Consider the following 22,360-nt stretch of genomic DNA (forward strand, 5'->3'; position numbering starts at 1 on the left):
GACAAGTGGGTTTTTAAAAATGTTATATGTTATGAATCTTATGATGTTAGGACAAGTTCATTAACATCGTCTGTTGTTATAGAAAATGATATGAATTTCATTAGGCGTGGTGGTGTTGTGTGTCCTCACGCATGTTAATATAATGCAGATAATTTATTCAAAGCGTGATAAGTACCTGCCAGTGCATAAACAAAGAGACTTTTATGTTCAAGAAAAAAAAAAGGCCATGATGGTTTTGAAGAAGGCAACATCAGAGCTGATGAAGTTTTCAAACATGCGAGGAAGCAGAAGCAAGTAGAAGATCCACAACGTGGTAAACTATCATGAAGATGTCAATCAATTTACCGCAGGGCAGAGCAGAAAAACAGAGTTAAGCAAGTTAGGGATCCACAAGCTACAATGAAGATGACATTGCAGGTCAATCAATTAACGAAGAAACTTCAGGGCAGAGCAGAGAAGCAGAGATAAGCAATGAAGCAGTAGAAACTCGAAGAAACAAGTAGGGGATCCACAAACTATTATGAAGATGCCATTGCAGATCAATCATCAATTAACGTAGCCTCAGACTCTCAGAGCAGAGTAGAGAAGTAGAGATAAGCAATGAAGCAGTAGAAGAAACCCGAAGAAACCTCAGACACAATAAAACAAAACACTCAGAATTTCATTAAAGTTTTATGTCTTTTAAGAACTTGGGTAGGAATATTAAAAGGTTGTACTTTACCTAACGGCAGACACAACTACGGCTTCATATCCAAACTCAAATAAGAAGCATGATCCAGCAATTCAAAAGTAGCAAGCATATCCATTCCACCCCAACAGGCTAAACACATGTTTCTCTTAGTGAGATTCACAGATACTAATTTCCCTTAAGCTGCCCTCTTGACGTCGCAAGAAAACAGTTAGTTCCCTGATCCCTTCCCACTCAGCTACGGCTTCTGCGCACATCTTTCAGACCATTTCTGCATAAAACAGATACAAAAACGAATGAGCAAATAATGCGACTAATCATTGTTACACATAGCATAGAGTCTTAAAGTAAAGGACTTCGAGTATACCCATTAGTATAAGGCACCTCCTCACGTGCTCTGTAAGGCGGTGGTGACCTACTGTAGTTGCGACCACGAGGAGAAGGACTACGACGTCTTGGAGGAGGAGGAGATCTCGCACGAGGGCTGTAACTCCTGAAAACCAAAAAAAAAAAAAAAACAAGTTAGTTAATACGCTCACTGGAGCTAGTAGACAAGTTACACAAATCGTCAATAACAAAGAACCTGCGGCCTCCATAGGTTGGGCTCTTTCTGTATCTTGGAGGACTGCGGCTACGGCTGCGACCACGAGGAGAAGGACTACGACCCCTCCTAGATCCACCACCACCACCACCACCACGGGAGCGGCATTCACGTGCAAAGTGACCAGACTCGCCACACTCATAACACTTCAAATCAGAACCACCACGGCCACGGCCACCATCACCACGGCCTCCACCACCACCACGGCCTCCACCACCGCCACGGTTATGAGACTGCTCAACTCTCCATCCATTCTTGCCTAACATAACCAATATATCAAACTCTGCACTGTGATAATTTAAAAAAGATTCGTATTTGGTACCATCTAAGTCACGGATGGCGTCTCGAGCATCCCTCGAGTCTTCGAAATCAAGAAAAGCGTAACCAGGTGGTCTTCTTGCAACCCAAACACTGCACAAACAATAACAAATTAAAAATACAAAACTTCAAATCAAACAATTGATACAGGTTTAAGGTAAAAGAATCGAAATTGAATACCTCTTGATGACTCCGTAGACACGAAACTCATCCTCGAGCTCGCGCTCGGTAACTCGCGGATCCAAATTACCAACGTACACACGCGACATCTGTTCAATCACCTCAATCAAATTCAGATTTTACGAAAACGCTATGAGATTCAATTGATCAGCGGAGAGAGATCCTATTAGCTAAGAGAACAGGAAAGGGAGTGGAAACGGAGATCGGGGATCACCTGAAGAGATCACTCGGTGGTGAGAAGGAGCGAAACGGCGGTGTCCTTTGGGTCTTGTGAAAGAAATTAGGGTTATCTAATTTTGAGAGTGGAGTAGAGGAGATGGGAATATAAACCAAAGAGACTTTTGTTGTGGGTCAACTTAATGTTGTTCTCTTTGCTTTTTTTGGGCTCCAAATGGGTCTATTGAACTTCCTGTCTCACAGTAATATCATTAAACTATAACAAAACAGTAAGGCTCTTAATAACTTTTTCATTCCTAAAATAAAATTAATATTGTTTAAAATTTGTGACCAATTACATAACAAAATTTTAATTAATTGTATTTAATAATATTTTTATGTAATTAATATAAATTGTATTAAAATTTACACTTTAATACGTGAGTGTTATCTTTGGAGCATTTGCATTTTCACTCCATAATTTACTCAAAAATAGAGTAAAAAATAAAATATAAACAAAAATTAAAAAAATTATTCTATTTTTTTTGTTTATATCTCAGTAAATTATGGAATAAGATCAGAGATGTTCTTAAACATCAAATAAAATGAAGCAAAGCCAGTAACAACAGTTTAACATCAAAGTAATAAATGCCTTGTTTATTATTTATGGCAAATTTTAAGGACTTATTTGTGATATAACAAAAAAAAAAGTAAAATTAGTTTTGTAGAAAGAGATTAGAGAGAGATAGGAAGAGAAAAGAGGAGAGAGGGTGTGATTTCGATTATATAATGAATTATGGGTTTTTGTTTGGTTATATCACCTAATTTCCCAAATTTTAAACACCGTCTTTCAAACATGTTTTTTGTGAACCCCATATTATTTGCATGATTCAAAAGTCCTATTTGATATTTCGCTGCAGAAATTAACTTATGAGGTGATTGGTAAGTGATGTGGTTTTTATTTTTTGACTTTAAAATATAATTATAGATTTATTTGCTGTAACTATTTTCGCTGTAGTTTTATAAACCACTATTTTTTCTCTAGAAATAAAACTTTCTACACAGCACTTTTTTTATTTTTCAAAAATATTTTTGCTGTAATTTTTTAAAAGAAAAAAAAATATGATTAGTTGACATGTAGGACTTTAAATTAAATTTTAGCTTTCTAAAGTATTTAGAGCCACAACTAATCGTCCCCTTAGTCTTGGAAAAGGCAGAGGAGTTCGTAATGGCTAATTATGATTGATTTACATCCTATTGTATGATGAAAGAGTTGTCACCACCTGGATATTCAATATCTAATTAACATTTTCCTACCTTTTTGTTAGTCTCCAGAGAACAAAACTTAAGTACAGGAGTTGTTCTGTTTTGTTCTTTACTAAACTCTAAAGTGAAAGTTTCGCCTAAACTTACGCCATTAGCTTTACAAAACTCATCCCAACCCATTCCCAAAGCAACTGTTCCATCTCTTGTCAACAGATACGCAGACCACTCCATTTTGTTTTCACCCAAAAGAGTTATCTTCCCAAGTCTGTTGATACCATTAGCCTTCATGAACTCACTTGGAAGATACTGCAAAACAGCAGAACTTACCAATTATAAATTCACAGACAGAAACTAACCCATGTACGAAAATGAACTTACCAGTTTACAGGCTCTAACCTCTTCCGGTGTGAGTGTTAATCTGACCGATCGATTTTGGATTGCTGAGGATGAATCACTACTGCTTCCAGCTTCTGTGGAAACATATGCTTTTGAACTGCTAGACTCTGCACCTGACAACCTGAGCATACGAGTTCCGTCTTTCCATATTAACTCCATAGCAAAGGAATCGCCTGACTTAAAGTTGTTTGCTTCAACAAAATCTTTCCAACCCTTCCCCAAACTCATTCTTCCTTTTTTGTCCCGATGGATTTTTGTCAGCCACTTTCTACCATCTCTACCCAACAGATATATCATTCTGAGCTTGTTCAAGCTATTCTCTCTTGCAAATTGTGCTGGAACAACCTGGAAAAAGATCGAAGGGAGAATACATATACGTAATACCAAGAGCGCAAGAGAGAAAACTAATCCTCTGAAACAAGAAACTGTTTGGTAAACTTACCAGTCTACACGTTATGAAGCAGCAAGGTGTAATCGTTAATGTCACAAATTGTTTTAGGCTCAATGGAGTTGAATCTCTCCCTCTCTTCTGTCCCTCCCATGACATGTTCTCTTCTTTGTTATTCTCATCTTTGCTGCTATTGTCTATGTTGCTAGGATCTATGAAAAGAGATTGTTTCTTGATACCTTTGAAATACTCTTCTTGCTCTCTCTCACTGGTAGAATCTGCAGAGCACAAACTAAACACCGGAGTCGTGTCTTCCCACATGAACTTGAGTGTGAAGCCTGACTCTACGCCGTTTGCTTTGACAAATTCTTTCCAACCCTTTCCCAAACTCATACTTCCTCTGATGTTTACTAAAAGGCTTGTGGGCCACTTTGTACCATCTTTACCCAATAGATGTACCTCCCCAGGCTTGTTGATGCCATTCTCTCTCACAAATAGCGCTGGAAGAGACTGTCGAGGACGAATAAACATACATACGTCAAAAACCAATAAGAGGTAGAATCCAGAGTTTTTTTTTTTGATGAACTTACCAATGTATGATTATGTGTGGCATAACCATGCGGAAGTGTAAATGTTACATATCGTTTATAATATGATGAATATGATGTGACTCTTCGTTTCGGACTACACTTCTTTTTTCCTGTTTCCATCATCGACTCCATTGAGCTGCAATCGTCTTCACTGTCCTCGCCTTGTATGTATTCATCTTTGCTGCTAAATTCTGTGGAAAGAGATTCCCTCTCGCTAGCTTGCGAACAGTCCCTTGTATCATTATTAGAGTCTGTAAGGCCGAGACTGAGCACGGGAGTTTCACCGTTTCCCACTAGTTTAAACATAAAGAAGCCTCCTGGTTCTTGACCGTTTTCTTCACAGAAATTTCTCCAACCTCGGCTCATGCAAAAAGTATCGGATGATTTGTTGAAGCTCAGATCCAATGTCCATGATCTTTCCCCTCCATCTACTAAAACAATCTTGCAGCATTTTCTTGTAAGACCATTTGAGCTTGTAACATGTTGTGGAAGATACTGCAACACAAGAGTGAGATTAATTTACGTAGGGGTTTCTTTGTATATTTTCAGCATACAAGAGTGAACACCTTAAACAATGTAAATAATCAGAAAATGAAGCATTTAACCATGTTATTTGATAAATGCACCTTCCACATGGAAACGAGAATACATGAAGTCATGCAACACAGCCAAATGCTGATGCGCAAATGATACAAAGGGGCTAAAATCATTATCACCAAAAAGGCCAAACAATCTGATCAAGCATATCATAAGTGGGGTACCATTTAAGAGAGACAAACTAAAAAAGGCATTATTAAATTTTTTTCCGTATATAACCTTTAAATTTTCTAAAAGCAGAAGAAAATAAACTCAAATTGAACTATGAAAATTGACCCTGGTTTAGTTTCAGTAATATAATAAAACGTGAACAAGCTCTTTCATTAGTGAAAGCAGTAGAAATGGTAAGCATAAAGTGCAAATCGAACCAATCCAAAGTCAGAATGAAACCAAACCCAAGTTGAATCTAAAATATATGTAACAGTTCACTGAGCTATTAGTGAGGGAAAGAGTAAAAGTAAAGACCAGTTTATCTGTGCGTAGACTAGAAGCCGTGACAAGAGCCACAAAACAGGAGTTATCTGAAGAAGAAGAAGAAAGTGGTTCTGCTTCTGCTTCTGGACTTTTCATCTTCACTTTCTTGTTTCTGGGAAGCTCTGTATCAGTACCACAACTTTAAGACAGTAGTTGGAATGGAATCAAATAATATAACACAACAGAATCTAAGAGAAGTGAAATCACCAATGCCATCCTCATCACATCTATCTACTTGTGTTCTTGGAGACAGACGCTTCTTCAACAAAGTTTTATCTAATTTCACACAAAAAAATCACTCAAATGAAACATTGAATCTCCAGAAGAAAACAAAAAGAAAGTCAGAAGAAGAAGAGGCTCACCAATGTTGTTGCATGCAGGCCAAATGTCTTGAATCTCACAGCAACTTTGACCTAAATTCGAAACATGGAAGACCATGTCTCCTTCGTATCTAACAAGAAGGACGCCGCCGAACCGAAGATTATTAGCGACGGCGAAGTGGCGAACTCTCTCCAGCCGTCACCGAGTCTCCGACCAGTCATCTTCACTCTCCATTTTTTATCCGACGCGTCAGATATCAGCTCAGCCGCCATGCTTGTTCCTTCCTCAATGTACTTGGAGAAGAAGTCTTCAGGAATCATCTACAAACAAACAAACGAAAGTATGAATGTACTGTGAATAAGCTAGCTGTTCGAGAGAGAGCGAGAGAGTAAGAGAGATGGTTTACGAGGTGAGTGTGGAAGCCGGGAACTAGTGCGTGGAAGAACTGTGGGCGAAGAAGCCTTGGTTTCGCCATTGCCGAAGCTTAGCTGCTCCTCTTCTTTCAACAGATTAAACTGTTTGGGCCTTAGCGAAATATATAGTGGTCTTTTGGGCCTAAAAAGGTAGGGTGAAGCCTTGCTTTCAGCTTCTACTGCTCCCCCTTCTAGGTCCAACTCTCACTGAAATGAGGCCTGGACATCCCAATCGGATTTAGCTTACGTCCAATCAGATCTTAGTTTTTTGGATTTATCAGAATTAGTATTAGCCACATTCATGTTATATAAAAATTCGGTTCGGAAACCGTTCGAATTCTACTGGATTCAGTTCGGGATTAGTAAATCTTAAAGAACTGGTACAATCTGATGTACTTTCGGTTTCGAGTCTTAATCGATTCTTCAGTTTAAAAGTATCTGATTTGTATCTACTTTGTAACTAAAAACATAAGTAAAATCAATTCTTCGGTTTTAAAATACCTGATATGTATCTATTTTATAACCAAAATATAAGTAAAATCGATTCAAAAATAAGAAAAGAACATCTAACGTGATCATTCAAAATCAAACGGAAAGTAAACATATAGTTATTGATAGAAAGAAAACCAAATAGAGTTTTGCTTCAAAATAAGAAAGGAACATGTGATGATTGCCTCTATTTTCTATTCTAACAATATAATAGAGTTTTGCTTCAATGTTTATTTTCATTTTTAATCTAAGAAAATATTTTAATTATATTTATTTTTAAATTTTTCACAGTTTTGAGAATGTTGATATTATTCTGATTTATTGTGTCTTGTACAGGAGAATGACACATTTACTATATTATCAAAATTAAAATATTATTGCAAAGTTAAATTTCATCTCAACATATAGATAACAAAAAAGACATATTAATATTTAAATGTAGAAACTTATAAATATATTATTTTAGATAAAATAAAAACATGATAAAATGAGATATCATTATGTAAAAAGGTTATATTATAAAAATAGAATAAATAAATAGTATTATTGAAAATTTAGAATATTACTATTTATTTTTATTTAGTTTGATATCTATACTATTATTTGAAAAGTGATTTTTCGCAACGAATCTCCCACATTAAAGTTAAACTGGCTAAATACGATGTTACTCTTAATGAAATAAAATATATATATATATATATATATATTTAGTGAAAGACTGCATCATATATAGAAATAGTTTTATGTTAAATTTGTTATTGATTTTGTAAGTGTATGACAATAAATTATTTTGTTAGTCTTTGAATTTATAATATATTTATTAATAAATATTAGGAAGATAATTTTGTTTGCATGGCGAACGAAACAACGTTTTTATCGTATAAATAATATTTCAAATATATGATTATTTCAAAACATAAATAATTTCAAATTTAAGTTTATTTTATTTTTTAGCTTTATATTAAATTAGAATGAAACTGTTTTTTCATATATAAGAAAGTGTAATTTTCAAATATAAAAAATAAAGTTGTATTTTCAAATTTCAAATCACAAATAAGGTATCTTCAAATTATCCCATCTTTTTAACATGACTCAGCAAAGTTATATGTTAATTAAATATAAATTGATCCTATATTCTCATTTTGAACCAGTCAAAGTTCTTGCTTCCGCACTAATTCAGCATTACCAGTCTTGTTTTCTAATCTTTCATGTTTAATATATTTTCTTATCTTTAACACGATAATCGTTTTTAATTGGTACGAAAAGTAAACGGGATAAGGTTTAATTTGCCCACTTGTTTAATAAACTAATCATCCTACTACTTATCAATATATATCCACATAATACTTTCCTTTTTAAAATATAAAGTAAGTTATACACGAATATTTTTGTATATCTTTTGACTTATTATTGCAAATCAGCATCTTATTTTCCGATCAATTTGATCTGTTCAAGATTTTTTTTTTCACTTTTCCAATTAATAAAAACAAATCTTAAAATGAAAAAAAAAATTGAGGAACACAAATAATAATCGGATAAGGTCGAGATATGGTACCCACTTAACATTAAACGGAGACAGTAACCCGAAACATCCGGCAAGGGTCCGAAATCGAGCCAATAGAATTTCGCCACGTCATCAAGACCGTGTCAATCGTCAAAGTTAGCGTGCCTCGGACTATTATTCCCATATTGAAAACATGTGCGTGTCTGCGTCTACACATAAGCCTCATAATACGTATAGATATATACATACTGTAGTCCTATTTTTATACGATATATTTGTTAATATAAATATAAATGAGAAATGATCCTTTATCCATCTTTATTCCATTTTTTCTCGATCAGTGGTGTTTGTTTGAGCTTTCGTCTCTCTTTCTTCTGCGCCGATTATATAAAAGAACCAATAGATCGTATCGGAAGATTAGATGGAGGTTATGGTGGGTTCATCGTTTGGAATCGGTATGGCGGCGTGCGTTAGAGATCGTGGCGGTGTATCGGCGCAGGATAAGGCCGTACCGCCGCCGGCTCTGTTTATGGCGGATGAATCGGGACGAGGAGGTGGATCGCAGATCGGGCTTGCCAGCCGTCTCGGGTTAAGTATGAGTAACAAATCAGCGGAGGAATCGTCGGAGGATAGCTCATCGTCGATCGGAGAGATCAGCGATAACGAGGAGGAGGACGAAGACGACGACGTTTCATCACAAGGAGAAGGAGGAGCCCTTGATTCGTTTAGTTCCTCTTTAGAAGACTCTCTACCGATTAAGTAAGTTTTCAATTTATAAAACCGAAACAGAGGTTCGAATAATTATTTGCTAAGTGCAAGGCTTGAGATGATTGCAATGAAACTGTTATGTTTGTTTTGTCTGAATACTGATAAGTTTGTGTGTTTTGTTTGTTTGTTCAGGAGAGGGTTATCAAACCATTACGTGGGTAAATCAAAATCTTTTGGGAATTTAATGGAATCTAGCAACATCAACGCAAAGGATCTGGAAAAAGTAGAAAACCCGTTCAATAAGAAGAGGAGGTTGATTATTGCAAATAAGCTGAGGAGTAGAGGAAGATCTATGTCAGTTTCCAGTTTCTACACTTGGCAAAACCCTAATTCCACGCCTTTACTTGCACTCCAAGAACCCAATAAAGTGGATGCTGACGGTGATAATCAAACTATCAGTTTGTTTGAGAGGAGGAAGATGATGATGAAGAGTAAGAAAGATTTGATGGCTCAGACTCAAAGTTGTTTCTGTCTAAGTAGTTTGCAAGAGGAAGATGATGATGGTGGTAGTTGTGATGATAATGAGTGATATATAATTCTCGTTTTTAATTACAGGATGTTTTAGTGGTGGAGGATTTGATTTGTTAAGAATATTATTATTTATTGGCAACACATTATCATCCTTTTGTGTCTGATAATATGTTTTAAAATCATCTGAAAATTATTTTCACATATGTGTCGGAAAGCATCATGTGAAGAGCTTCTTGAAAAAGTAGTAACTCTCAAGTCTTGTGGAGGTTGATGAGGATCTATGGTTGTCGGAGTCCTTCATATTTTGAAACACTATGGATTCATTAACATGGCAACTTGGCAGAATCAAAGGTATTCTGCATATCAGTTCGAATTATAACCGTGTCTCAGATATTGCGTTTTACAACTGTTCTTTAGTTTGGTGACACTCTGAAGGTCATCCGCATATAAAATTTTGGATTTGAAGCTTAAAACAATAGTACCTAACCTATTGTGTTACATGTTATGATACTAAGCCACAACAGTGACAGAGGAGAGAAGCTTATGTGGTCTGTTTGGAAGTGGTCTATATGAAGTGAATTGTGATAGATAATTGGAGATAAGCAGAGAAGCCTTTTGTCTGTTGCTGTGTGTGTGAGCAGAGCAAACTAACACTGATTTCCGAAGGGACACTAATACACAAAAGCTCATTGATATGTAACTCCTACGACAGACAATTGTCCCATGTGTATTTTTTCTTAGTTTCTAGTATTAGTTAATGTATTACAATGTCAAGAATTCAACGGAACGGCTTTGCCCAAATCCCCTAACAGAGCAAGACGTGGGCCTGAAGGTATCGGTCAACAATGTTATCTTTCCGAACATTTATTTTGTATAACCTTTTTCGGACGTTTCGAATATTTAAGGTAGATATCTTGTAATTCCGATCTAAAAAAATCTGAAACATTATTGAGGTTTCCCATTTTACAAATATTAGTCTTTATTTATAGAATATATAAATATACTATTAATTTCAAAATATTTAACCATATATGTATACGAGATATCCAAAACTGTTTGAAGATTCTAGGAGTTTCCAAGTATACAGAGCGAGTTTCTATGTTTTGGAATGTAATAACATATATTTTCCATATAAAACCTAATTGGATGATGGAGGCGACTCGTAATAAATCGGAAAGATTGCAAATCGAGAAATTTCAGCTTATATGGAATCAAGATAAAGATAAAATGTATCTTGAGATGATTTTGTTTCCATACTCTCCTTGTCATTTAACTCCCTTCACGCTCTCTACCTCTTATATAACGAAGGATGGTTTCTCCATCTCTTTCATCCACTTCTAAACACAAGCTCCAAACGAGATTAAAAAAAAAGGTTCCAATCTAATCTTCTTTTTATTGTTTGAAATGGCGCCAAAGGATATGACCGTGGAGAGAAAGGGAGAAGTTGACATGGTGGCGAGCCCAAACGGTGGGAAAATGGCATACGTCACCTTTTTAGCTGGAAACCTAGACTATTGGATGGGTGTAGTTGGTCTAGCCAAGGGACTCCGTAAAGTGAACTCGGCTTATCCTCTTGTGGTGGCGATTCTTCCAGATGTGCCGGAAGAACATCGTCAAATCTTGGTTGCTCAGGGTTGCATTGTCCGAGAGATTGAGCCAGTTATTCCGCCAGAAAACCAAGCCGGTTATGCTATGGCTTATTACGTCATCAATTACTCGAAGCTTCGTATTTGGGAGGTACAAATCTTACTTACAATATGATACTTGTATATCATTTCATCTTTAAATATTTTAGGCCAGATCTATTCCATTTAACTCCAAACCAATAGCGATTCACAAAACTCATATATTTATTTCATCACATGACCATATCTTTTATTTGCATTGCATGTAAACAAAGCATGCATTACCAGTTAGATTGATTTACACATGGATTTTATGAATGTTTTTTTTTATAAATGCAGTTTGTGGAGTATGAGAAGATGATATATCTTGATGGAGACATACAAGTGTTTGATAACATTGATCATCTTTTTGATTCTCCTTCTGGCTACTTGTATGCCGTTAGAGACTGCTTTTGTGAGGGTAGTTGGTCCAAAACACCTCAATATGAGATTGGTTACTGCCAACAGTCACCAGAAAAGGTGACATGGCCAGTGGAGACTTATGGCCCTCCGCCGCCAATGTACTTCAATGCTGGTATGTTGGTCTTTGAACCAAACCTCCTCACTTACAAGGATATGCTTCAAGTTGTTAAAGTCACTGCTCCAACTTCTTTTGCTGAACAGGTCTGGTTTTATTTTAAGTTTTGTTTTTCATTACGCGATGTAGCTTTATATATTTTAAGACTAATATTCTTGTTTATTTCTGATAGGATTTTCTGAATATGTACTTTAAAGACATTTACAAGCCAATTCCTACAACCTACAACCTCGTAATGGCTATGCTTTGGCGTCATCCTGAACATGTTGACCTTGATCAAATCAAAGTTGTTCATTACTGTGCCAAAGTATGTTCTATTTCTTTGAAGTGTCAATATTTTCTTTACACATATAGTATACTAAAGTGCTTTTTAACAGGGCTCAAAGCCTTGGAGATTCACTGGAGCTGAAGAGCATATGGATCGAGAAGATATCAAAATGTTGGTGAAAAAATGGTGGGAAATTTATGATGATTCAAGTTTGGATTACAAGAACTTTGTGGAGACTGAGTTGAAGCTTAACCCGATCATCACAACCCTAGCTTCCAAGGAACCAGTCGGTGATTGCCTTACCAGCCTCGCTCCCTCAGCCGCATAATCAATCGTATTGTGGAGTCTATTTTATTTCACGTTCTGTTTTTCCTTTTAGTTCAAGGTTAAGCTATATATATAATTTTTTATTAAATTATATATGGCAACCTCTTTTTAAGTTTTATGTTTGTGGCTCGAGCGGCTTTGGTCTTGTGTTTTGTCAATGACAACAACCCCGATCACCCTCCTTGCTTTTGTGTCTCGTTCCCTTGTTATATCTTTTACCAATAATAAGAAGAGAATGCTATTTTGGATTTAGTTATGTTTTTTCTTTTGTTCTTTTCACAAAACCAGCTTAATAAATATTTAATAATTTGAGAAGGTATCTTTGGATGTGACTTGTCTTCGATATTGTATGATTCTAAGCTCGAGTCTACTTGGTTTGTGACTATTGGATGATGCAAACAACAGAGAAAGCAAAATACGAGACACTTGTTTATTCAGTGTTCACCACTTTCCTTGTTGTAAGAAGAAGAAGGATTAAGTTACAAAAAAAAAAAAAAAAAAAAAAGAAGAATGATCGTTGCATTTCGAAGCAGCTCTGTGTAGCCTCAACGTGACTCGGTCATTTGTTAGAAGTTGTGTGACTTGTGTCTTTGGCTCGGTATCGTTCCAATTCTAAGATCTCTCAGCTATTTACACTCCTTCAAATATTTGTGTAAGAACAACCTTTCACATACGGTTTCACGTAACTAAGCCAAGCCAAGCGAATCACCATATACACTCGAATCTTTGAGCAGAGGTTATTGGTTGTTGTATTTTAATAGATTTGAAAATCTGAATTAAATCTAGTGTTATTGGTTCTATAATTTTCAAATCTGTATTGAAATCATGTGTTATTGGTTCAATGATTTATAAATTCTGTATAAATCAAGTGTTATTCAATCGTACGGATTTACTAATATATTTGATTTAATAATGGATTTGAATGGATTTGTTTTGATTTTTTAGTTAAAAATATAAAGACCCAAATCCGAACCCAAATCCGAGAAAAAATCTCTGGATTTACATATTTTACTTGAATTTATAAATATTATATGAATTTCTAAATCGATCAAAATATATAAACCAATATGAGACAAAATAATAAGAAAACAGTACTGTTATATAATCAATCAGACATAAAGCACGTGACAACTAGCAGGTGAGAACTGAGTACGAGCTTGATGAGAAGACGACGTGAACGTGACCATCCTCCACTCAACACTAAATTCCCCGTTTTGCCCCTCATTCACTCTACCTTCCGCCACGTTAAGCCCTTCGCCCACCACGAAGACCCGGTCCTCGACTCCCGCCACGGCGAAAGGACGCCGCATCGTCTTCCCCGGAAGCTTCTCGCCACTCACGTACCTCCACGTGTCGTCGTCTGACGAATAAACCTTCATGGGAAAATCTCCGTGCTCCGAGATCACGAACAGCCTCCCCCGGACCACGACGCTCACGCCCGTCCACCCTTCCTTCATCCCCCCGCTCATCTCTCGCCACGTGTCTTCATCAGAATCGTACACGTGTCCCATCGGCGGAAACATGAACGGCCACGCCCAGCCTTCCGTCACCAGCATCTCTTTCCCGATCACGGCGGAGTCGTACTTCGCCATCACCATCGGAAGCCTCGCGGATTCCTTCCACGTGTCGCTCTCCGGATCGTACGACTCGACGTCCTTCGTCGCTTCTCCGCCGCCGTCCAAGCTCCCGCCGACGGCCGTGATTTTACCGTTTAGGTTCCCGGAGACGAAGTACGTTCTCGGGCTCAGCATCGGAGACGCGAGCGACCAGCGGTTCGTCAAGGCGGTGTAGACAACGGCGGAGCGAGAGGACTCGCCGCCGCCGAGGACGAAAAGCTTTCCCTGACGCGGGATCGACGCGCAGGAGAGCGCGTGGGGAGACGAGATCTTGGCGAAGGAGCTGGGCATCGGAGGTAAAACGAACCAACGGCCGGATGAGAGATCGAGGGATTGCCATTGAACCTTGGCCGTTGATTTGTTGAAGGAGAAGACAAAGAGGTAAGGGGAAGAGATGGAGAGAGATTGCTTGGAGTGGAGGAAGCTAGGGCTGGTGATTGTTGTGTTCCATGAAGATGAAACGGAGCGAAGGAGAGCATGGTATGGGTAAGGAAGACGAAGGAGGCAAAGCTCGGCGATCTCGTTGGGTAGACCTGGGATCAAGGGCTGAGTCTTTGTTCTTGTTTCTTCTTCTTCTTCTTGTTGATCAATGCTAGTTTGTGTTTCTGTCATTGTTGTTTCTTGAGAGATTCAGAAATGTTTTTAAACTGTTTATAGAAAAGGCAAATGGAGAGTTGTTGGTTGGTTGAAACTCACTATTGTGGAAACAAGTTTGATAAAAGGTCGCATTCGATGAATGAGAGGAGGAGGAGTCTCGAGAAACTCGTGTTTCAAACAAGTCCACGTTTGTGTGTCTGTAGATTTGCGTTGATGTCCGTACTTTTTGAGATGAAGTGTATCTAGATTGGGACAACAACTTTTGGCAGACACATGTTAAGTTTTGCAGTCATTGCTTAATATAGTAGTAGTATTTTACAAGAATTTTTTATTGAAAAAAAGTACGTATTACATAGAGTTCGCTCGTACATGCAATTTAGTCAAGTAGTTAAAGATTCTTTGTGGTATGACTTTATAGAAGACTAAAAAGATATCGAGTCTCCGGGTCTGCAGAAAAAGTTGAAGCAAATGCTGTCAACACTCTCACATCTTCCTCCTTATTAGGGGGAAGTAGTAGTGTGTCCTGATTGGAATTTGGAATTTGGAATTTGGAATCTAATGCTTTGTGCCGATATGATCAGAGCTCAATAGCATCAACTGACGAGGCCAAGCTCATATCATAAGGTTGGGAATAACATTTTGGTTTCTCGATGTTATGAATTATGGTATTATTCTAAACCAATACTTTCCTCCACATTAGCATTGTCATGGTCCCCTCCTTAAAACATAAGAAGCATATGCCTTAGCCACACATATATATATCATTTTGAGGCCACGCAATTTCTTATTCGATCTCATTAGTGAAACTATTATTGCACAGATTAAAATGCTTTGATATATTTATTCAAAAAAAAATGCTTTGATATATAATCCTTTTTGCATTATTTTCTTTTTAAAATCTTATCCATTCGGTGGCCTACAATAAATTTGTATTTATTACGATGATCCGTAATGAAAATAACTTGTATAAAGTGTATTTTATGGATTTTGCCTTCTCAAATTATGTTTTGAAATTTGGAAATATTTCGTTAAGTTATTTGAACAAGCAAATATATTTTTAGCGTTGCAAATTTCATGATTTTGTTGTTGCATTATTAATTATATTTTGTAATAAATGTATGTTAGCTTGTATATATTTTTATAGGAAGATCTGCCCGAAATAATCTAAAATTTGAGTTTAAATGAAAATATATACTCTATATTCAATTAATTCAAAATAACTTAAAATGGTATTTAAATTTCAACTATCTCATCATTATAAACAAAAACAAAATACCTGTTAACTTTTATAAGTCTGCTTATGAGTTTAATCTCAATATTCATTTATAAAACTATAATATTATGATGAAAAGTAAATTAAATCATATAAATAAAAACAATTATGAATTATGTAAATTATAATTTAAAAGTTATGAAGTAGATGAAACGATATAGATTGTAAATCATTTTTTTTTCATTTGATATATATATTCAAGTAATGTTTGTATTTATAGGATTACATTTTAGATTCTTAGATTTTGGATTCTTTATTTTCTGTCACCACAATGCAGAAAAAAACATGTAGAAAAAGAAATATAAGAGCATTTTCAATATATTTCTTTATTAAAAATTTCTAATTTTATGTCTATTTTCTTACATTTTATTTATTAATTACAAATAAACGAATATATCTATTATATTTAAGAATTAAATAAAATATTTAATTATTTTTAATATGTCTGAAAAACTTAAATAATGTATAATAGAAAACAGAGGAAATGATAATGATCTTGAGTAAATTGCACGTTAAAACAATGATAAAAAAATGATAAATAGACATTATACTAGCTGCCTTGTGTGATACATTTGTATATATGAGTTAGGACTCGAGTGCTCATGTTATTACATGAAATAGAGTCTGTAGTTACCAGAAAGAATGAAAATAGAAAATAAAGTACTATGGGCTAAATCAGAGAAAATCGACCCAATGGGCATAAGAATATTTCAAGAGCATATGAGCTATATAGGTCCAGTAAAACTATGGTTTTGTGATCTCACAGTACAACAAACAAGCGTTGCAGAATCAAACAGCACTAGTTTGGGCGAGACTAATACGTGACGTTATTGGGCAGATTTCTGATTACGTTACTCTTCATTCCAAGCTTAACACGCATTCTCGCTCCTCTTTTGTTCATCTCTCTCATCACCTTCATCCTCACTATGTCCTCCTTGGACTGCACTGTTGCTAGACCCATGCTCTTGTACCTGCGTTGTTTAACATCCATCCAAGTCAAGATTCTGCAATGCCTGATCCGCTGATTATAGGGAAAAGAGAGTAAAAAGAGATGACCACTGATGGGTCTCAAAGACAAACCTCAAGGCTAGAGAGTTGACGATGTGCTTCTGAGAAGATGGTGGTGGCTTCTGTTTGTAGTAGCGCATGAATTCTCGAGACCCCAGAGTCCTGGACGTTACTTTGTTCTCCCCTCTCTTAGTGATCACAAGCTCAGACCCACCAAAAATCTCTACGGTATTAGCTGGTTCACCAGATACAACCATCTGGTTTTCACCTTCATTGGCGTAACTATACAAACACACACATCCAAAAGAACCATTAGTTCAAGCACGATTCCGTGGTAAATAAGAGAGGAAGGTTAGAGACCTGCTGCTGTAGTCATAGAACTCTTCTAGTTCCGCATCTTCTTCATCACCACCATCACCATAGTGCACTTTGCAATGACTCTTGGCTTCCATATGCTTTCGAACAGCTTCCAAGCTGCTGAACGGATGGCGCAACTCATTGCAGTACAGACAAATGAAGTCCCTCTTGACCTGTAAGAAAAAAGAAAGATCTTTTAATGGAATCACCGAGGGCTAAAAGTGATGAAAGAAAACTACATACCTTTAGATCAACGTAGGTTAGAAACCCTTTTGGATCCTTGAGGTAGTCGATATCAGATATGAAGAACCCATGGAACTTATGCATATGAACCATGCACTTCTCTAACGTCTTATGCTTTTTATCACACATCAAACAGCAAGTCGGATCCAACTCAAACTCGATATCATCCTCCTCCACGTCTTCACCAGAACCTGACTCATCATCCATATCTTCACCTTCCAAATCCTCGTCAGAATCAACCTCAACCCATTCTTCTTCTTCTTCTTCACTCTCTTCCTCAATCGAAACAGGCTCCTTCCTCTCAACACGGCGAGGAGGAGGAAGAAGCTGCTTAATTATCGCTTTATCCTCCTCCTCTCCGTTCCCTCCTTGTGAAAAGGCATTCAAAACGTGGCTCTTTGATTTCAGATGCTGCTCGTGAGCTTTGTAACTCCTGTAAGCTTTGTCACAGACTCCGCAAGTGTAAAGCAAAGGTGCTTCAACAGATTTGATCCTCTCCTGAGCTAAAGCAGCTTGTCTAGCTTCAAACAAAGCTTCCGTAACTCCAGGAACGCCAGCAATCTAACGTTTCAACAACGAAAACAAGAAAGCGAACAGTTCCGATTTAGAGCGCGAATTCGAAGAAACTCAAGAAAACTACAATCGCAATCGCTATTCTCGTAAGCATTTCAACCGAAGCTTACAATCGAGCAGTTTCTTTAAAGCTCTGTTCGTTTGTTTGCCGCAGGTTTTAGCGTCAGTGTCAGCGGCAGTGTCAATAAAGACAGTTGTTGTTCGTTTTGTAGACGCTGACGCTGCCGCATATTATATCGCGACCGCAGGTTTTATCGGCGTCAGCCGCAGGACGAGGTGTTCGGACGCCGCGTCAGACGCACTGCGTCAACAAAACGAACAAGAGTTGACGCAGAGTGTTGACGCTGCCGTTGCCGCTGCGGCAACCAAACGACCAATGTTTTTAAACCCGACCCGGACACTGAACCGGACGACTTACCGGGTTGCTGGGTCACTGGATCGACCGCGGGCAAACCGCGGATTAATAAATGAATTAATTTTATTATATAATAATATATCAGCTATGTAAATAAAAATATAGAAACTAAAGTTTAATATTTTCTAAATATTTTTATAAACATAAAATAATAGTTTGGATATGTATATTTTTATGTTAAATAACATTTAGAAAATACTTAACTTTAATTTCTATATTTTTATTTTTATTTGATATACAAAATATCAAAAAATAATTTAGACTATTTATAATTTTGTCTAACAAGATAAGAGTTATGACATCAACTAGTTATAAAGATATAAAATTTATAAATATTTAAATGTCTAATGTGAATAATAAATTAAATTATACAAAATAAACCAAAAGTAAAAAATCATTATAATAAATTATCAATAACGGAAATAAACTAACACTAAATCACATCAACTAGTTTTGGTTCTCTGGCATAATGAAATCTTCATTAAAATCTAAAAATCACAAATATAAAACAAAAAAAGAAAAACCTAACTTTTTTTGTTAGTATATAACTTCTTAATTGGAAATTTAGAATATAAAACATAATCTAAAAACATAATTAAAAATTAAAAAAAGAAGTAAAAGTTATTTATTGTGGTTCAACCAGTGGTTCAACTGGTATCGGGTTCCGAGTTTTACTGGGTTTTTGTGGATTTTGCGGTTTTCTAAATATTGGGTTTTTCACAAAGTCCAAACCGGATTTTTTCTGGGTTGCCGGGTTTACCGGTTCAACCGCGGGTTCGGGTCGGGTTTCAAAACACTGGGAGAGAATGACTGACCTTGCGCTTGAGATTGTAGCGGTGCCACTCGGACTTGTAATGGAGCTTCTGCTCAGCGTCGTCTTCGAACTCCTTGTTACATGAATTACATGCTAAGCCTGACATCGCTTGTACTTTGATTCGTTTGAGAAATGGAGAAGTTTTTGAGGTTATGGATTGTGGGATGTGATATATATATATATTTTGCGGCGACGGCTCGGAGGTCGGTTGAGGGAAGTTTGTTAACGTCGACGATGATATGTGTTTGCGTAAGCGGTGATGTATTATGGGTCGGGTCAAGATCCGATTAGTTTTAAAATTTGGCCCAAACGGAAGTATAGTCGGCTGGACTGTTTATTATTTAAACCACGAGCGCAGTCAGATAGTCATTCAAGTTTGGTTTAATTAGGTCTATTTGACTTTTTAACTTAGATTTATAAATTTTGGTTCGGTTGAAATCTTTGTCAGTTTTGTTTGGGTTCATATATCGATTTAAACTATATAAAAAACTTCAGAAAATTTAACATGCTTTAAAATCCAAAAATTAAAATAATATAAAAGATATTATTTTGAATAATGTATTCTAAATATCTACACCCCTAACATGAAAATTGCTGACAAAAAAAAAAACTAACATGAAAATTACTTTGGTTGGGATATTTGTGTAAAGAACTAGTAGACATTTTTGGTGTTTTGAGTTTTTTTTTTAAATATGTTTATGTATTTTGGACATTTTCAAATAGTTTGGATAATTTTGAATATTTTTGAATACTTTAGATATTTTATCTAAAATAAATATATTTAAGAATATAATTGTGATTTGGATATTTTCGGTAATCCAAAATATTTTGATTTGGGTCGGGTTCGGATCTGGTTCTTTTGATACCAAAATTTCGATTAGATATTTACCTATTTTGATTTAAATATGATTTTTTGGATCAAGTTCGGTTCGGTTCTTCAGATTCAAGTATTTTACCCAACCCTATAAATTCCTATGGTCTTTTTGTTTTGCTAACTCAAGCTTTGTTGATTGAAGAGTGAAAAGTGTACCAAACAAACTCACTATATGGGATAATACAACAACATTAAAAAGTTTACCAAACAAAATCACTATGGGATAATACAACAACATTAAACAACAATACGAAAAGGGAAATACCATAAGATAACACTAAAAAAAGTTATGTCACAAATACAGATTCTAAGGATCAAAATGACCAAAATATTTTATTAAAGAGGTAAATATACATTTATACTCATAGGGTTAATTAATCTAAACCTTAGGGTTTAGAGTTAAGGGGTGGGGATTTGGGATTGAGATTTAAAATTTTATAAAATAAAAAATAAATATTAAAAATTAAAAATTAAAAATTTTAAAATAAAAATTTTAAAAATAGTTTCAAAAAGTATTTTCGAATTACAAAAATAAAATTTGAGAAAAGATAAAAAAAATAAGAAAAAAAAATTTAGAATAAAGTTCGAATTTGAAAACATATAATCTAAAATTATAAAAAAAATATTTTTTTACTTTTGATTTTCTTTTATTTTATATATCTAAGGTATTAGGATCCTTTTACCTATTAAATGAAACATTTTGGTCATTATTCTCTTTGTGGTCTATTTTATGATCAAAACTTGAAAATGGTCTATTTAGGAGAATTGACCATACAAAAATCCACACAAATTTTAAAAGTTGTTTTTTAGAATATAGTAATATTGAATCCGGGTTAACTGAAATAGGCTTATTAAGTAAAGTGAAAAACATATGAAGAACAAAATAAAATAAAAAGTAAAAGAAGATGCTCAAACTCAATTAGAGTACATTCATCCCTAGTTTTTTTTTGTCTTGAAAATTATGTTAAGCAAAAATTTGAAGTTGAACATATTAAAACAAAAAGAAGGTGAGTTAACATTAAACCCCTAAAAATTAACCACATGTCATTGCATTTGCCACGATCCACGAGCATCCAGTGCCTTTTTTTTGTTCACATGGCAAAGGAAAGTTTGATCACCCTTTATCCTCGTGAGTTTATTTTCTCTCTTAACACTTTTCTGGTCGAAGCCATATTTCCTCACATCTTCATTTAATTCATACCATGACGGCACCACAAAAGTTATTATATCACTATACAAAATGAACAGAGAAGTGAAAAATCGATTCTCTATTTCCATGGCGCATGAGATAAGATACAAATATACTCACTATACCGCAACAAACAAAACGTTTGCAGATGAAATTTTAAAGTAAGAACTTAAGTCTATATATTTGTATCCATATTTAATACTTAACTAACAAACAATATCTTCTAGAGTTAGGGTTACTTTGGTTGTGTAACCCCATAAAGAATTCGAGATTTTTTTGTATCTTATCTTCTTTAATGGAAAAAGTTTGCATGAGTGGGTGAGAGAGAGGATTTTCACGTAAAATTCATAAGCAGGAAATTAAAGGAGGGAAACAAATAGTTGTCTCTTTCACATGTTTCTCCTTTGTGTGTTCATCTTTGTCCCACTACTTCTAATATAATTTCTACCCTCAGTTTTTTCTGTAAAAATTATTGTTACATTTGTAAAAATATGCACTATATTAGAAATAATCATTTACACAATACAATAGGATTTCTACGCAAGTTTAAAGTGCTCTGCCTTTTGTCTTCTCCGGGAACTTATCTTGTTATCCAGGAGCACAAAAGTTCTGTAACAGAACACTATTTAGTGCTAAACTAAGATCACTTTCATTACTTAAAACTGTAAGTAATATGATAATCAAGTGGTGGTGGTCTAGACTCTAGATGTCTAGTGTTCCCATTTAAGAAGGAATAATCTTGCTAGTTTAGGTTAGAGATCAATTCCCTTCAAGCTTAGAGGCTTAGAGTTAACTAATATCTCCCATTTGACACTAGAAAAAAAATCTGGTGAATGGGCTACTCGGCAGTCACACTCACCTTAGGGGATTAATCGTGCGTTACAAACTCGAATACCTCATGCTTATAAAAGAAACTTAATAATATGATGAAGAAAGGAAAATAACTATTGTTGCTGCCGAGACCAAAAGTTGTGAAATACATTA

General features: G+C 35.6%; 5 protein-coding genes and 1 pseudogene across 8 annotated transcripts; 2 read left to right on the forward strand and 4 right to left on the reverse strand.

The window, feature by feature from the left end:
- Positions 1-186: 186 nt before the first annotated feature.
- On the reverse strand, positions 187-2,184 carry LOC103842242 (serine/arginine-rich splicing factor RSZ22A). 3 transcript variants are annotated; one of them, XR_627951.3, is made up of 7 exons: positions 2,002-2,184; positions 1,788-1,876; positions 1,612-1,700; positions 1,272-1,548; positions 1,056-1,181; positions 722-959; positions 187-629 (listed from the first exon to the last, which is right to left on the reverse strand). XR_627951.3 is itself a non-coding variant. In XM_018654480.2 (6 exons), the coding sequence occupies exons 2-6, from the start codon at positions 1,874-1,876 to the stop codon at positions 923-925; spliced, it is 618 nt and encodes a 205-aa protein (XP_018509996.1). In that variant the 5' UTR covers positions 1,877-1,878; positions 2,002-2,177; the 3' UTR covers positions 218-922. The 3 variants fall into 3 exon arrangements, 2 of the variants coding, with proteins under 2 accessions (XP_018509996.1, XP_009117115.1); XM_018654480.2 differs by having other exon boundaries at positions 218-959; positions 1,788-1,878; positions 2,002-2,177; XM_009118867.3 differs by having other exon boundaries at positions 218-959; positions 1,788-1,888; positions 2,002-2,146.
- Positions 2,185-3,168: 984 nt separating this feature from the next.
- LOC103842243 lies at positions 3,169-8,416 on the reverse strand (annotated as a pseudogene).
- A 250-nt stretch (positions 8,417-8,666) lies between these two features.
- LOC103842245 lies at positions 8,667-9,802 on the forward strand. The gene is made up of 2 exons (XM_009118870.3): positions 8,667-9,140; positions 9,282-9,802. Exons 1-2 carry the CDS (start codon positions 8,803-8,805, stop codon positions 9,676-9,678), a joined length of 735 nt encoding a protein of 244 aa, XP_009117118.1. The 5' UTR covers positions 8,667-8,802; the 3' UTR covers positions 9,679-9,802.
- A 4-nt stretch (positions 9,803-9,806) lies between these two features.
- LOC103842246 (galactinol synthase 5) lies at positions 9,807-12,922 on the forward strand. 2 transcript variants are annotated; one of them, XM_009118871.3, is made up of 5 exons: positions 9,807-9,971; positions 10,136-11,357; positions 11,585-11,908; positions 11,995-12,129; positions 12,200-12,922. In XM_009118871.3, the coding sequence occupies exons 2-5, from the start codon at positions 11,025-11,027 to the stop codon at positions 12,416-12,418; spliced, it is 1,011 nt and encodes a 336-aa protein (XP_009117119.1). In that variant the 5' UTR covers positions 9,807-9,971; positions 10,136-11,024; the 3' UTR covers positions 12,419-12,922. The 2 variants fall into 2 exon arrangements, with proteins under 2 accessions (XP_009117119.1, XP_033136693.1); XM_033280802.1 differs by lacking the exon at positions 9,807-9,971 and having other exon boundaries at positions 10,032-11,357; positions 11,585-11,925; positions 12,020-12,312.
- A 473-nt stretch (positions 12,923-13,395) lies between these two features.
- On the reverse strand, positions 13,396-16,187 carry LOC103842247 (F-box protein AFR). The gene has a single exon (XM_009118872.3). It carries the CDS (start codon positions 14,643-14,645, stop codon positions 13,527-13,529), a length of 1,119 nt encoding a protein of 372 aa, XP_009117120.1. The 5' UTR covers positions 14,646-16,187; the 3' UTR covers positions 13,396-13,526.
- A 248-nt stretch (positions 16,188-16,435) lies between these two features.
- On the reverse strand, positions 16,436-20,708 carry LOC103842248 (cytoplasmic 60S subunit biogenesis factor REI1 homolog 2). The gene is made up of 5 exons (XM_009118873.3): positions 19,315-20,708; positions 17,512-18,072; positions 17,272-17,441; positions 16,984-17,193; positions 16,436-16,874 (listed from the first exon to the last, which is right to left on the reverse strand). The coding sequence occupies exons 1-5, from the start codon at positions 19,417-19,419 to the stop codon at positions 16,718-16,720; spliced, it is 1,203 nt and encodes a 400-aa protein (XP_009117121.1). The 5' UTR covers positions 19,420-20,708; the 3' UTR covers positions 16,436-16,717.
- Between the last annotated feature and the right edge of the window lie 1,652 nt (positions 20,709-22,360).

The sequence above is a fragment of the Brassica rapa genome, chromosome A09, assembly GCF_000309985.2.
Source record: "Brassica rapa cultivar Chiifu-401-42 chromosome A09, CAAS_Brap_v3.01, whole genome shotgun sequence".
Lineage (NCBI taxonomy): Eukaryota > Viridiplantae > Streptophyta > Magnoliopsida > Brassicales > Brassicaceae > Brassica > Brassica rapa.

What these genes read in the sequence shown, in the direction of transcription:
- LOC103842242 (XM_018654480.2), bottom strand. Translation starts at nt 1,876, where the DNA reads ATGTCGCGTGTGTACGTTGGTAATTTGGATCCGCGAGTTACCGAGCGC. An exon ending in CGCCATCCGTGACTTAGATG is followed by an intron (nt 1,549 to 1,611) that starts GTACCAAATACG and finishes TGGTTATGTTAG; the next exon opens with GCAAGAATGGATGGAGAGTT. An exon ending in GAGGTGCCTTATACTAATGG is followed by an intron (nt 960 to 1,055) that starts GTATACTCGAAG and finishes TGTTTTATGCAG; the next exon opens with AAATGGTCTGAAAGATGTGC.
- LOC103842245 (XM_009118870.3), top strand. Translation starts at nt 8,803, where the DNA reads ATGGAGGTTATGGTGGGTTCATCGTTTGGAATCGGTATGGCGGCGTGC. An exon ending in GAAGACTCTCTACCGATTAA is followed by an intron (nt 9,141 to 9,281) that starts GTAAGTTTTCAA and finishes TTGTTTGTTCAG; the next exon opens with GAGAGGGTTATCAAACCATT.
- LOC103842246 (XM_009118871.3), top strand. Translation starts at nt 11,025, where the DNA reads ATGGCGCCAAAGGATATGACCGTGGAGAGAAAGGGAGAAGTTGACATG. An exon ending in CGAAGCTTCGTATTTGGGAG is followed by an intron (nt 11,358 to 11,584) that starts GTACAAATCTTA and finishes TTATAAATGCAG; the next exon opens with TTTGTGGAGTATGAGAAGAT. An exon ending in CAACTTCTTTTGCTGAACAG is followed by an intron (nt 11,909 to 11,994) that starts GTCTGGTTTTAT and finishes TATTTCTGATAG; the next exon opens with GATTTTCTGAATATGTACTT.
- LOC103842247 (XM_009118872.3), bottom strand. Translation starts at nt 14,645, where the DNA reads ATGACAGAAACACAAACTAGCATTGATCAACAAGAAGAAGAAGAAGAA.
- LOC103842248 (XM_009118873.3), bottom strand. Translation starts at nt 19,419, where the DNA reads ATGTCAGGCTTAGCATGTAATTCATGTAACAAGGAGTTCGAAGACGAC. An exon ending in GCTACAATCTCAAGCGCAAG is followed by an intron (nt 18,073 to 19,314) that starts GTCAGTCATTCT and finishes TTGAAACGTTAG; the next exon opens with ATTGCTGGCGTTCCTGGAGT. An exon ending in TTCTATGACTACAGCAGCAG is followed by an intron (nt 17,194 to 17,271) that starts GTCTCTAACCTT and finishes GTGTTTGTATAG; the next exon opens with TTACGCCAATGAAGGTGAAA.